Here is a 13149-nt window from a genome sequence, read left to right on the forward strand (position 1 = left end):
GTTCTGTAATTCTGTACTCAGCTAAATGTATTCATTTTTTAGGCAAACGAAATGTCAAGAGGGCTAAACAAAAGATCATTATATATGGCAATTATGAATAAATTGCTTCACTGAACACAGCTGGATACGACCGCAGAGGTCAAACACTGAACAGTCGAGGCAAAAATGGACACAATATTCTTGCTTGATACAGGTCTCAAGTTGGATTGTAATTAAATATTTCACAAAATAGGTTTCTGACACAGAATAAATGTAGCCAAAGACCTTAGAATTGATTATATGATTTGAATTTATATTTTCAATGTTTTTTCTTTTGTGCAATACACTATGCTGTTAACATATCATTGTACTAAAATAATTGTCCATTAACCAGGAAACTCTTGTGTTCCCCTTTGTTGCTTCTAATTCCTTAACAGTTTGAGCCATAACCCCCAAAAGCCAATCCTAACCAACCCTTTGTGGTATGGAAACTTATTGTTTAATTTCATAGAGATCCATAGTAAAGATTATAATGCAGGGTTAAAGAAAAGTATAATATAACTTAAATATAACAGGTTTTTAAAAAATATATATATTTACATCTTAAAATTGTGAATATATGAACAATATTTTTTACTATGGCAAGAGACATAAAATTGAATTATATATGTCTCTTCTTAGGTTAATGATGACTTTTCAATACTGTAACAGTTTATAATTTACTGAAGTATACAAATCAATTAACATGCTTTATAAAGTAAACCAAACTATCTTAACTTGTTAAATATTCATTAAATAAGAATAACAAAAAGGATCATTTATTGACCATAAACACAGTTCAAGATTTTTTTCCATTGTAATCAGAATGTAATCATAAAGTAATGAGGATTAGAGGGCATTTTAAAAAGTAATTGATTAAATTAAATTACATGTAATCAGATTTTTGGCTGATTAATGATTACAATGATTACTTGAAAAATTGTAATCAATTACAGCTGATTAACGATTACAATTACAATTACCCCAAGTCTGATCCATACAATGTTTTACAAGTTATTGTCTCAAAACTAGAAAAATGCTTATTTGGGGCCCCTTATTCCTTTTATGGTTAAATCCTTGTGTTTAAATTTCATAGATTTTTATTTACTTATACTAAAGTTATTGTCCGGAAACCAAATGTCTTCGGAGGACGACCACCACATGATACCAATATACGACGGCAAATTTGTTTGTGGTCGTATAAAAAAGTCCATTCATGGTATTTGGACACACTGCAAATAAATTTTTTAAGATTATCTAATCAGATGAAGATTTTACCCATTGCTGAAGTGCTTACAGTGACCTGTAGTTGTTTACATTCTTGTTCTTTGATAGTTGTCTCATCGACACTCATATCACATTTTTCTTATTTCTTATATTTTAGGACAAAATCTACCTTTCAATATGTTGTATTTGTCAATCTGTTAAAAAAAAATTTGAAATTTACTGAAGGATTAAGGACATGTAGGAGAGTTTATGATAAAATAAGCAGACAAACAGAACGAGGACGAGGTTTTTAAAACAACCTTGACTATCCTAAAGGGTCTTGCAAGGTCGTTGGGAACAAACAGAAGGGCAATAACATTCAAATATATACCCCTGCTATTGCTTACAGGGATATAATACAAAAGGAAATCATTAATGAAACAATTTTATCAAGATGATAAAAAAAATATTTCATATTACAGAATCTGTATAAATGTTAAAAACATCAATAATACAATAAATATCAACTGATTAACATTTCAAATAACATACAACTTTCATTTAAGCAAACAAATTTTTACTGGAAAATGAATTAACATTTTCAACTGTGTAATAAACAACAGGTGTTTAGAGTAACAAACTCAAAATTTGCCAACATTAAATTGTCTTGTATTTCCATATTTTTCTCTTTTTCAATTAAATGTCACAGTTAATAAATGTCAACAAACAATATGCTCTTCTTTGATTGTGCATCTTTTTATGGCGTTTCACCTTCCATAACTTCTTTATTCAATTAGACACATCTCTTTTGAAACTACAAAATGGGATTCAAATATTCAGTTTGACATTTGTTTGACACAAAACATACTTACTAATTTTGTAATTAGAATCTTTTATGTTGACAAAACTAAAAGTAAAATTACAAAAATACCAAACTCTGAGGAAAATTCTAAATACTATTTTTGCCAAAAGACAATTTGAAGTTTGACTTTTTAAAATATAATGTTTTCACATATGCAAAACTAACTTCCAGAATCATTAAATAATGTGACTAAAAGACAATGATATTTAACAAAATTGAGACTAGACAAACAGAATAAAAGTAATTGCACTTGACAAAAATTAGTAAACTTACTTATTTCAATACTACATGTACTTATCAGTAGACAAAGTATACAGTACAACTTTGGCCAAATTGATCTTAAATCCAAATGTATTTCATTCAATCTATCAACTATTTGCCAAGAACAGTTATTTCAAATTTTTAGAATCAGTTGAGAAGTATGAAAATAGCCAAAAAATAAGAGGATAGTAGTTCCAAGGAATTTAGTTATTTATTCTTACAAACTCCATGCCCAATTTGTTCCCCTATGGTGTGATTAACCTAATAAAACATTTTTTAAATACAGCTATGGCTGCATTCAGCCCACACAGGAATTTTTCTGTTTTTTGAAATTAGTGAAAAATCAGGAATTTGTCTTTGTCTGAAAGGGAATCTTGTTCTCATTAGATATCACTTTAAAAAGTTACATGTTTTTGATAAACATAAAGAAGGCTTTAATAATTTTATGAAAATGAATTTTCAGTAAGATAAATCCATCAAAAAGTAAAACAAAGTATTTTATTATTATTAAATGTCTAGTAAAATTCTAAAACAGTGAAATATTGTGGGTGTGAAAATATCATTTAAAATATTTCTGAGAAAGACATGAAAGAGACAGACAATATTTTAGTTCACCAACAACAAAGAGTAAAGTCATTCACATATGAGATACATCAGATTAAATGTCAAAATTTTCATTTGAAAGTGTATGATACATCAAATTATGGAAAATAAAGATATGTGTTAGCACATTTCATTTCTAGGTCCATAAATTATAACAGTAGAAATTATTTTACAGTCTGAGAATAAGTATTTGGGATGTATATTGAGAAATGTAGAGATTGCCTAGTAAATATTTTTAATGCATAGATTAAGAAAAATCAAGAGAGGTACCATAATATAAAGGGAAAGTTGAAACATAAACAGCAAATATTCTAATAGGCTTAAAATACAACAAAAAATAAACCTGTGTTTTTGGAAACATGCTGAATACATTTAATGTTGCTAGGTAGGAAATTAATAATATTCTTTTAATGAATTCACTGGTTTTAACATGGGGAAACAGTCTGACTAAAATAGTGGATGTAAAAAAAAATTATATTTAGAGCTTACACAAAACTTTCAGGTAAGTCAGCTGTATGGAAACACATGTATTTTTGTTCAGGCCTAAAATGAGCAGTAAATTTCAACAACCTACCTAAACAAATCAGCTACTCACATTCTATCATTTGAAACTGGCCAAATGTAATTGAAAATTTTTTAGAATCCAATCTATTACTCTTAACATTTAATTCCTCAAATAAGATAACAAAATTTGTAACACTTAAGTCCTCAAATCAATTAATTATAACATGAGATCTAAATATAAAATGATTTCAATCAACTCCTTTAAATAAACTATACTTTTATAGTTTTAAAGCACCATCTTTTCTACATCATAAATTTCTGTACGAAATGGAATCTGTATTTCAGACAAATCTTTGGTCATCTCACTACTACCAAGAACATTGTAGAATTTAGCAAGGGCCTCTTGTTTTTCTTCTGGAGATAAGCGGGATATCACACTGATTGAAGAAAAATGTCCAACAACAAAATCTTTATCACCCTGAAAATAAATAATGCTGTGTTATGTTTAAATCTTCAGTTGATTTTCAATTTATTTGATACAAATTTTTTCATGTTCAAAGTGAAAAATAAATATTGAATAATCTATTGTGGCATGATCATCAGCTTGCAAATGATTCCACACAAACCAGTCTTAGGGGTCATCTTAAACTTGCAGTAAGATGAGAATTTTTGCTCAGTGTTGAAGGCCACACTGTTTCTAGCTTGGAACAAGATTCCCTTTCAGATAAAGAAAAATTCCTGATTTTTCATTAATTTCAAAAACAGAAAAGTTCCTGTGTAGTCTGACTGCAGCAATAGCTGTTTTTTTTAAATGTTTTATAAGCTAAATCACACCATAGAGGAACAAATTGGGCATGGAGTTTGTTAGTCCAAATAATTATGACATCTTGAAAGGCTATTATATTTTTTTTCTTTGACGCCTTACATCGCAGGAAAGCGTCAAAGCAAAAAATTAAAATAGCCTTCAAACGTCATAATTATTTGGACTGGGAGTTTGTTAGGAAAAATAATGATATTCCTTGGAATAACTTTCATCTTATTTTTTCGCTATTTTCATATTTCCCAACTGATTCTGAAAATTTGAAATAATCACTACTTACTGTTCTATGGGAAATTTTTCCAATAGAATTATATTCAAGAATGTCACAATTAGGATAATTAAAATCATCGAAATTTAGCTTTGCATGCATATTGTTTAAAGGACAAAAAAATCAACTTTAAGAATACAAAAAAAATCTTCCTAAAGATGTTTTGTATCAAAATTGCAAAATGTTAGCTCCACAGAAATAAAATGCTTCACATATTTGTGCTGATAATGCCATGACAAAACAAAAAATTAGGAAAGAACAAACAAAAAACAAAATATTATGAAACTTAAGATTGACCAACAATTGCAAGAACCCCACAAAAAAGCGAGATGATCTAAGGTGCTTGGGAAGAGTAAGCTGGTCCAACTCCACATGTTGTGCTAACGTCACGGCACCCAATTGCACCGAGTACCCAAATTGCACCTATTGAATATAATCAGCTGAGAAATTCTTAAAAGTTTTCTTTGAGACTAAACAATTGATAATTGAATTATTTGACATTATAGACGTGTTACAAAATAGGTGAAAATATTCAAATATACACTAAACGTTCACAATTTATATCAAAAGATGAAGCTTTCACTGGGAAAAAAAAACGTGCGAAAACGCGGCCATGCGACATTCACAAAAAGTCCTCTTTTAAAAATGAACAAAAAAATTATGTTACAAACATCCATTTTTTTTAAAATGAATAGTGAGCTTGTACTAATGTCAAATTGTTCTAAATATTTGAAAAAATAAAACAAAACATCTGTTATTTTTTAATGATGTGAATTTAAGCATGGATGCAATTTGGGAACCCCTCATTACGGAATCATGGATTGTTTGGAGGTCGATTCAAACCAATTTTTCTATGACTCAGTATGGATTGAAAATCAAATTGGTAAACCTATATAATAAAGAAGGATACGGCTACGAAATAAACACAGAATGGAAATTTTTGTCTTGATCATAAAAAAAAAACGTAGGTGAAAAAAGTGTCAAAATAGTAAATTCGGGTACCATTACATAAGTCATGTTGCTCATGCAAGTACAAATAAAAAGTAAATGTTGAAAAGTTTGTATTCTAACTGGTTTAATAATTTACCATCATTTTTATCCCAGGCAATAACTGATGATTTTTCAATGAAAATCCAGAGAAATTTTCTATCACATGTTTCCATTTATAAGAAACAGCCCTGGGGGTGTCTTCGTCATAATACTGTGTTAAGATATCTTCTATAGACTTGACCCAGGGGATACTCCAATCTTTATTGTTCCATAACATCACTGTAGAAATGGACATGTTAATATAATTAAATGAACCAACTAAATATGGCATATGTTTCACGTCAATTCTTAAAAAAATTGCAATAATAAATGCACACAATAAATTCTGAATTTACATTAAAGGTGTAATACCACCAATGATTTTCATTATTAGTCTTTGTTAAATTTGCACTTTTCAAAAAATTGTCCAGAATTTATCTTTGTTTCAAATAAAGAAATACTTGGCATGAATAAAGTTTTATCCTGTCCAGTACTATAGAAAAAATTTCACATAACATTTCATTGCATATAAGAAAATAACCATCACTGGAAGTTAACCAATCAAATGTTCCCCCTCATTTAATCTGTGTACAAGATTTAGTAATTATGTAAGCTCAAGTTTCCAAAATATTCTAGCGAAACCCCAGATAAAAAAAATAATGGTGCTCTGAAATACCCAAGACATATATTTATGACACAGAAAATCTTTTACTGCCATAAAATGTAGGATTAATTACCTACAACTGTCAAATTCATGGGAATATTTTTGTTCAACCTATTTTTAAATACAACTGGATGTGATGTACCATGATTTGGTGGTACATGTATTACACATAAATGGTACAAATAAATTAAGTGCACTGTAGGGAGCTTGCATGATTTATTTGTTATCCTGTAACAATTTGTTTCCAATTCAGACATTATGACTTTATTGTTTGCTATTCAGTTTGAGCCAAGGCTCTGTGTTGAAGGCCATACTTTAACCCATGATTGTTTACTTTTACAAGTTGTGACTCGGATGAAGAGTTCTCTGATTAGCACTCATACCACATCTTCTTATTTCTATATAATAATAAGTATATAATCAAAATGAATGTATTGTAAACACATCATTGGTTGAATACATGATTAGTTTGCACAATAAGAGAAAATATAAATTGTGTTAACGGAAAACGATGTTTTTAATTTTTTTTTTATTATATTTGCATTTATATTGTTTTCCTTTGAGTTCCATGCATCAAATTACATTTAAACAGCCAATTCCAAGTGCAAACTAGAGTACAATAGTCTAAAACATCATGCATATGTTTTAACACCTTTAAACCTTCTATGGCATGTTATAGTTCTATATACTGTAAATTAGTTATTATTTGTTGGTTACCAATTTTCATGGATTTAGTGCCCCAAATTCAAATGTTCAACAAAGAACACATTTTGCTTGTATGCAGATGTTGTCAAAACCATGTGCTTTAATATTTAATGTAATTGTTTATACATAGATATTCTCTGTAATAATGCAATTTGTAGTTAATGAAAAATAAAATTCATTAATTCATTTAAAATCGAATATCCATGAAAATACAGTTTTTCCTCAATTAGAGTCAATCAGAGATAATTGATAACCATGAAAAATAAACGAATCCCAGAAGAAAACAACTGAGTTATTCCCCTTTGACTATAAGATTGAGTTATTCCCCTTTGACTATAAGATCATACCAAACCGTCCTCCAGGCACCAGCACTCTGTATAATTCTTGTAGATTTTCATGATTAGCAAACCAATGGAAACACTGTGCAGCAATAATTAACTGGAAATCAAATAACAATCTTTATCAAAACAGAAACTGTAATGTGTTAACTCATTTCCTGGAAGATTTTCGACTCTATTTCAATTATGAGCTATTGAAAACAGTTGTATCAGTCCAACAGCTGTTTTAAAGAAACTTAACTTTACTTTCAATTGCTATAAGATTTATTTTATAAACTGTTGAAATCAGTTGTACAATTAAACAGCTATATTCAGTTAACTTTACATAAGATTCACTATTTGCTTGTAATTGATTTAAGATTTTTTTATAAAAAAAACTTTTTACAATTTGCATAAAGTTGCAAGATAATTGGTCTGAAAATAAACAGCTTCAGTCATAAATAATTATTATTAACATTTATTGGCTGCATATTGTTCTCACAACTTAAAATGTGTTGTCAAAATAACAACAAATTGATGAAGAACAGCAATAAACATGATAAAAGTGTTATTCCTCTCCTTTTTGTTTTGATATGTAAAATTGAGAAGGGAAATGGGGAATGTGTCAAAGCGACAACAACCCGACCATAGAACAGACAACAGCAGAAGGTCACCAATAGGTCTTCAATGCAGCGAGAAATTCCCTCACCCGTGAGTTTTTGGTTATGAATTAATTTACCATAAATAATCTTTCTTATCCATTACATTTGATGAAAATAAATTAATAACACAACAGTGAGATAAGAGAGCTACAAAAATAGATGTATTTAAACCTATTGAAGCCATCACTGCTCAAAGCAATACCAAATTTAAGTCTTTTTCAGAATTTAAGTTTGGTACCTATTAAAACATTTAAACCCTCTGCATTTGTTTGCAACTGCCCTAAGTCAGTAATCTGATGTTCAGTAGTTGTCGTTTGTTAATGTAGTTCATAAATGTTTCTCATTTCTAATTTTTTTATATAGATTAGACCGTTGATTTTCTTGTTTGAATGGTTTTACACTAGTTTTTTGGGAGCCCTTTACAGCTTGCTGCTGAGAATGTGCAAAGGCTCCATGTTGAAGGCTGTACTTCGGCCTATTATGGTTTGCTTTAACAATTTGTGACTTAGGTGGAGAGTTGTCTCATTGGGACTCATACCACATCTTCTTATATCTATGATTATATTTTGTCATGTTTCAATTCCTATCTTGATTGACTAGGATCACAAGTTTTCCTGAAGAACTGAAGAAAGTCAGTGATTCTCACTATGAAATCCAACTTTTTCTATCAATTAAATCTGGCTATATACAAACCATGTGTATTAGATAGATAGATACTTTTTTCATTGCAAGTGGCATTATGTGCTTACAAACAATCAATCATTCAATCAATCAATCAAAATAAAATTATACATAAAATAAAAAATAATTGAGTTATTCCCCTTTGACTACCAGATCACATGTGATTATTTATTTAAGATCATATGAATATTTTCCTAAAAACAAACCTTGACAGAATTATTTGGTAAAGGTAAGGCATCAGCTGTACATGAAGCACAATCCACAAAACTTGGAACTTTATTCCTCAATACACCAAGGAAAGAATCAGATGGTTCTGAAGCTAAATATTTCACATCCTAGATAAAATAAATGTGAAAATATAATTTACGTCTTAACTATTTAATTTTTTAAATTCTACTTTAAGTTGTTTGCAGGTGACACAAGAGACTCATTTTTTTAAGTCATGGCAAGTCAGCATTCAGAAGATGAAAGTATATAATTTATTAGTGATATAAATATTAGTCTTCATGACAACAAAAGAGCATGTGAATAACATCAAATTAAGATAATTGTAACGATATATGTATGTGCTCCATTGATTCAACATCTTTCAATCTAAATGCAACTTTGGAATCACCACTTTTGAAATTGTTGAGTGCAGACAGATTTTTATATGTCAAGGAATCATCTCCGTGAGAACCCTTTAATTGTTTTGCACATGATATCACTTTCTAACATTTCATTATCTATTAGTGATTTCATAATAATGGTCCAATTTATTCAGTAGTTAATTCTGTATATTCTGGTATTGTATTTGTTCATGTCACATTTTCAAATTGATTTTCTGCACAATTAGGTTTTACCGTTTATCCCATAATTTGGACTTGCAATTTTCTGTTTATCGCATAATTTGGACTTGCAATTTTCCATTTATCCCATAATTTGGACTTGCAATTTTGCAACAAGACTGATGGCACATGTGAAGCAAGACCTGCTTATGCTTTCAAAGCATTTGCCCTCTATCAAGGAAATCACGATAGGAAATATATGCCCGGGAATATTGTAACAATTGGGAGATATATACCCCGTATGCAGGTGCTTCTGGAATGTTGCTACATAGAAATGGAAAGTTCACAATTGGGAAGCTGAAATCATCTCTTTTGCTATAAAGTTTTGTTTTCAACGGATCCTCATTGTCAATGTCAAGATTTAAGTCAAGATATGAGGCAGACTTAACTGTATCTGTTATATCCTTTATCTCTAGTTCAATGGGATAGATGTGTTTAACATAGTCACCAAATTTTGAATTATTTAGTGAGAGAACATCATCTATATAGCAGAAAGTAAAGTTTCTTATCATAGTTGACTCACATACTAAAATAAGCTCATAATGTGAAGTCAATTAGAAAGTAGTCTGTATAACTATTCATTGCATTAGTTCTGAATTTAAAGTATTATATCAAACAGGAAATAACATAGTTTAAACATGTCACTATGTAGCTTACTTGAGATATACATGAAGTTATTTTCTCTGTAAATTTCCCTGTTCCTGCACCAAGTTCTAACACATCATATTTGAGATCTGCAAACACATCAAAAAAATTTCTTCATGCTGCATAAAACATAGGAATCAACTCTCCACATATAAAAATTGGAAATCTACCCCATAAAACTAATCTCCCCTATTTGAAAAAAAATCTGCTTTTTATCTCCCTTTAATCAATATTTTATAAATAAGCTGTTTGTCTTATCAGAAAGTGACGAATCACAGTCCCATCATTAAGATACAATGTAACATATAAATAACTCAATCCTTTTAATTGTGTGTAATACTTACTATTCAAATCCTTGGCTACATGTATACATTTGCTGTTAATAAGGTGATATAATTATATAGAATATAGAATTTGCAGGTGAATGGTTGCATCAAAGGCATAAACCTTGCTACTTAAAAGAAGCAAAAACTTAAAAGTTCTTTTTTTTTCAATTTCACTAATGAAAAGATAATATCTAACCCTATGTGTTTAAAATTTTGGTAAAACTACAAAATCACAATTTGTGACAAAACTTCAAATTGTCTACTTTTAAAAAAGTGATTTAAAATCACTTATTTCAATAAGTCCCCTGACTGTTAATATTTTCTTCTCAATTTAATTTGTAAAACTATACCTTTTCTGTTAAGGGGAGATAATTCTGACAGTACATCTACTATATATCGTATAGCTTGGTCTGTATATGATGGTCTGTTTGAGTCATAATGATTGCCCTGCAGTTATAAATTTATTATTCTCCACATTATAATTATTCAGGCTGTTGCTTTTCTTGGAACATGTCTGTATGAATTATGAATACTGTACTATGGTCGGGTTGTTGTCGCTTTGACACATTTCCCATTTCCTTTCTCAATTTTAAAATGTATTCCTGGTGAAGTACCGCAAAATCTAGTTAAGTTTTAAATTTTCTAAAACATCAAAATTAAAATGCATTTTGATTTTATTTATCCAGAACATGACCTTCAAACTTTTCCAGATTATATAGGTTTGTCGGAACCAGGTGGTCAAAATACTGTATGGAAAATTTACTCTGAGGTCATTAAACTGCTTGGTATTTAAATCCTGGGGTCATTTTTTCTATTTATGGATTTTGAAAGGAGGGGGTGAAGTTTTTAAAGATCGCAGAGCGAAGTGAGGCGAAAAATTTTGGGGACCCTTTTGGGGCTAAAAACATAAAATAAGTGTGATATGCACTTTTTAAACGGTTCCTGGCATGAGGCATGAATATTTTGTAGTTGTCGTAAAGTGTACAAAAAATGGTGTGAAGGTTGGACATTTTCGATGCTGTATTTGTTCATTTATATATATATATAATTGTCTATCACAAGATGATAGTATGGATCCAAAGATTTGAACTGATAAATTTGATGTTGGACTTGTCAATAAAAAATAGACATGGAAAATTCTCGCCGTTTTGTTGTAAGTTAAGTTATCATAACCTCACAGATTTCTTGTTGTAAACAAGATATACGCCGGGGTATTCAATGAAATTTACAATACAGCCGACACCAGTTAAAAAAGACAAACAAACAATTTTTATCTAAATGTTTCGTTGAGATGTTTCACCCAACAAAATTAAGGGAAAGGCTACGAATGAGTCCGAAATGACAACTGATTTATGAATGACACTCGACAAATGGAAACATTAAGGCCACACTCAGCAGGCTGGTTGCAGTCTGGTCTTGAAAAAAGTATTTAATATATCAGTTCAGCGAAACAGACATTCCGGTCAGACATGCATGACATGCAAACCCCTGCCACATAAAAAAAAATATGCCCGTTTTTATTCATCATGTTCGTTTAATGCTAAATAATTCTGTTGGAAATTTTCTAATAGCAAAAACAGTGGATAAGATTATTGTTTTAATCCAGATACAGCCAGAATTTTTATGTTTAAGGCAAAAATCAGAATATTTTTTCGCTCTCAAATATCTCAGACTGTCTCCTCAAATCAAATGGTCCGTACCTTAGACGTTAAATATATCTAGAGCTTATACTGACTGGGGATCATAATGATCATTATTCAGCAATGTTATTTTAAAATAGGCTTAGGTGTTTGGCGTTAAACATGTTAAACATGTTTTCGTAGGTAAATAATATTGCTGTAGAACTTTTTTTCATGAGAGTGTAATAGTCTACATGTACATGTATACTCGGAGTGTTTGGTGGAATAGTAAAATAGAAGTTAATACATTCTCGCTCAATCCTGTGTCGCTTTGAAGGTGTCAGGATTGTTATCCTCAGCCTAAGCAATGTGTTACTGTAATTTGAATTTCAAAATGACTAAGCAACGTTTTTTTCGACCCACTCGTCAACTCTACATGACTTTCACAATCAGTAAATTCCAGCGAAAAATATCTTTATAAGTATAGAATTGTCGCATAAGATTAAATTCTACAGTACACGGGAAATGGCAAAGTTCACATAGTATAGTCTGATAAATCATTTTACAAAACAAAACAAAAAAAGCCCGAGCAAAGAGGGGCGAAGGCCTTCTACGCCCCCCTCTGGATCCGCCACTGCACCCCATTGTCAATTTTCCATGGGGTTTAAAATACCATATGACACCAGACATATATTAGTTTTAAAATGAGATTCTATCTATAAATTTGAAGGTCAGTTCCAATTTTTTTTCATTTGGTTAAGAGCATTTATTGTTCCATCATGTGATCCACTAGCCCTGTTGTAAGGTGAGTTCGTTTATAACTTGTTCATGTTATTTCAGATATTAATTTTTATTATGTGTAAGGGAAACATTTTACATTAAAATAAAACGTATTCTGTAATACCTGGTTAAACCCAGTAGCTGCAACATTATGTACAGTATTCATTTGGAGCCAAATTTGTTTGGTAAAACTTAATATAGGCTTCGACAAATTATGAAGTGATTTCCAATGCATTATCCATTTTGAACTGTCACATGATCAACGTAAAATTCCATTCGGAAATCTCGGAATTTTCCTTTCAATTAAAATCAATATTTCCCGCGGTTTTTTCAGCCTCACCTGAGTTTGGTT

General features: G+C 30.2%; 1 protein-coding gene across 1 annotated transcript; it reads right to left on the reverse strand.

Annotated features, from left to right (window-relative positions):
- Positions 1 to 1656: 1656 nt before the first annotated feature.
- On the reverse strand, positions 1657 to 13070 carry LOC139491837 (uncharacterized). The gene is made up of 7 exons (XM_071279729.1): positions 12922 to 13070; positions 10749 to 10845; positions 10085 to 10161; positions 8807 to 8935; positions 7288 to 7378; positions 5630 to 5811; positions 1657 to 3932 (listed from the first exon to the last, which is right to left on the reverse strand). The coding sequence occupies exons 1-7, from the start codon at positions 13030 to 13032 to the stop codon at positions 3741 to 3743; spliced, it is 879 nt and encodes a 292-aa protein (XP_071135830.1). The 5' UTR covers positions 13033 to 13070; the 3' UTR covers positions 1657 to 3740.
- Positions 13071 to 13149: the final 79 nt, after the last annotated feature.

This window comes from Mytilus edulis, chromosome 10, assembly GCF_963676685.1.
Source record: "Mytilus edulis chromosome 10, xbMytEdul2.2, whole genome shotgun sequence".
Taxonomy (NCBI): Eukaryota; Metazoa; Mollusca; class Bivalvia; order Mytilida; family Mytilidae; genus Mytilus; species Mytilus edulis.

Coding starts and splice junctions, on each gene's coding strand:
- LOC139491837 (XM_071279729.1), bottom strand. CDS start 13,032: ATGCATTGGAAATCACTTCATAATTTGTCGAAGCCTATATTAAGTTTT. Junction 10,846..12,921: donor CAGCTACTGGGTTTAACCAG/GTATTACAGAAT, acceptor TTATAACTGCAG/GGCAATCATTATGACTCAAA. Junction 7,379..8,806: donor TACCAAATAATTCTGTCAAG/GTTTGTTTTTAG, acceptor TTTGATTTCCAG/TTAATTATTGCTGCACAGTG.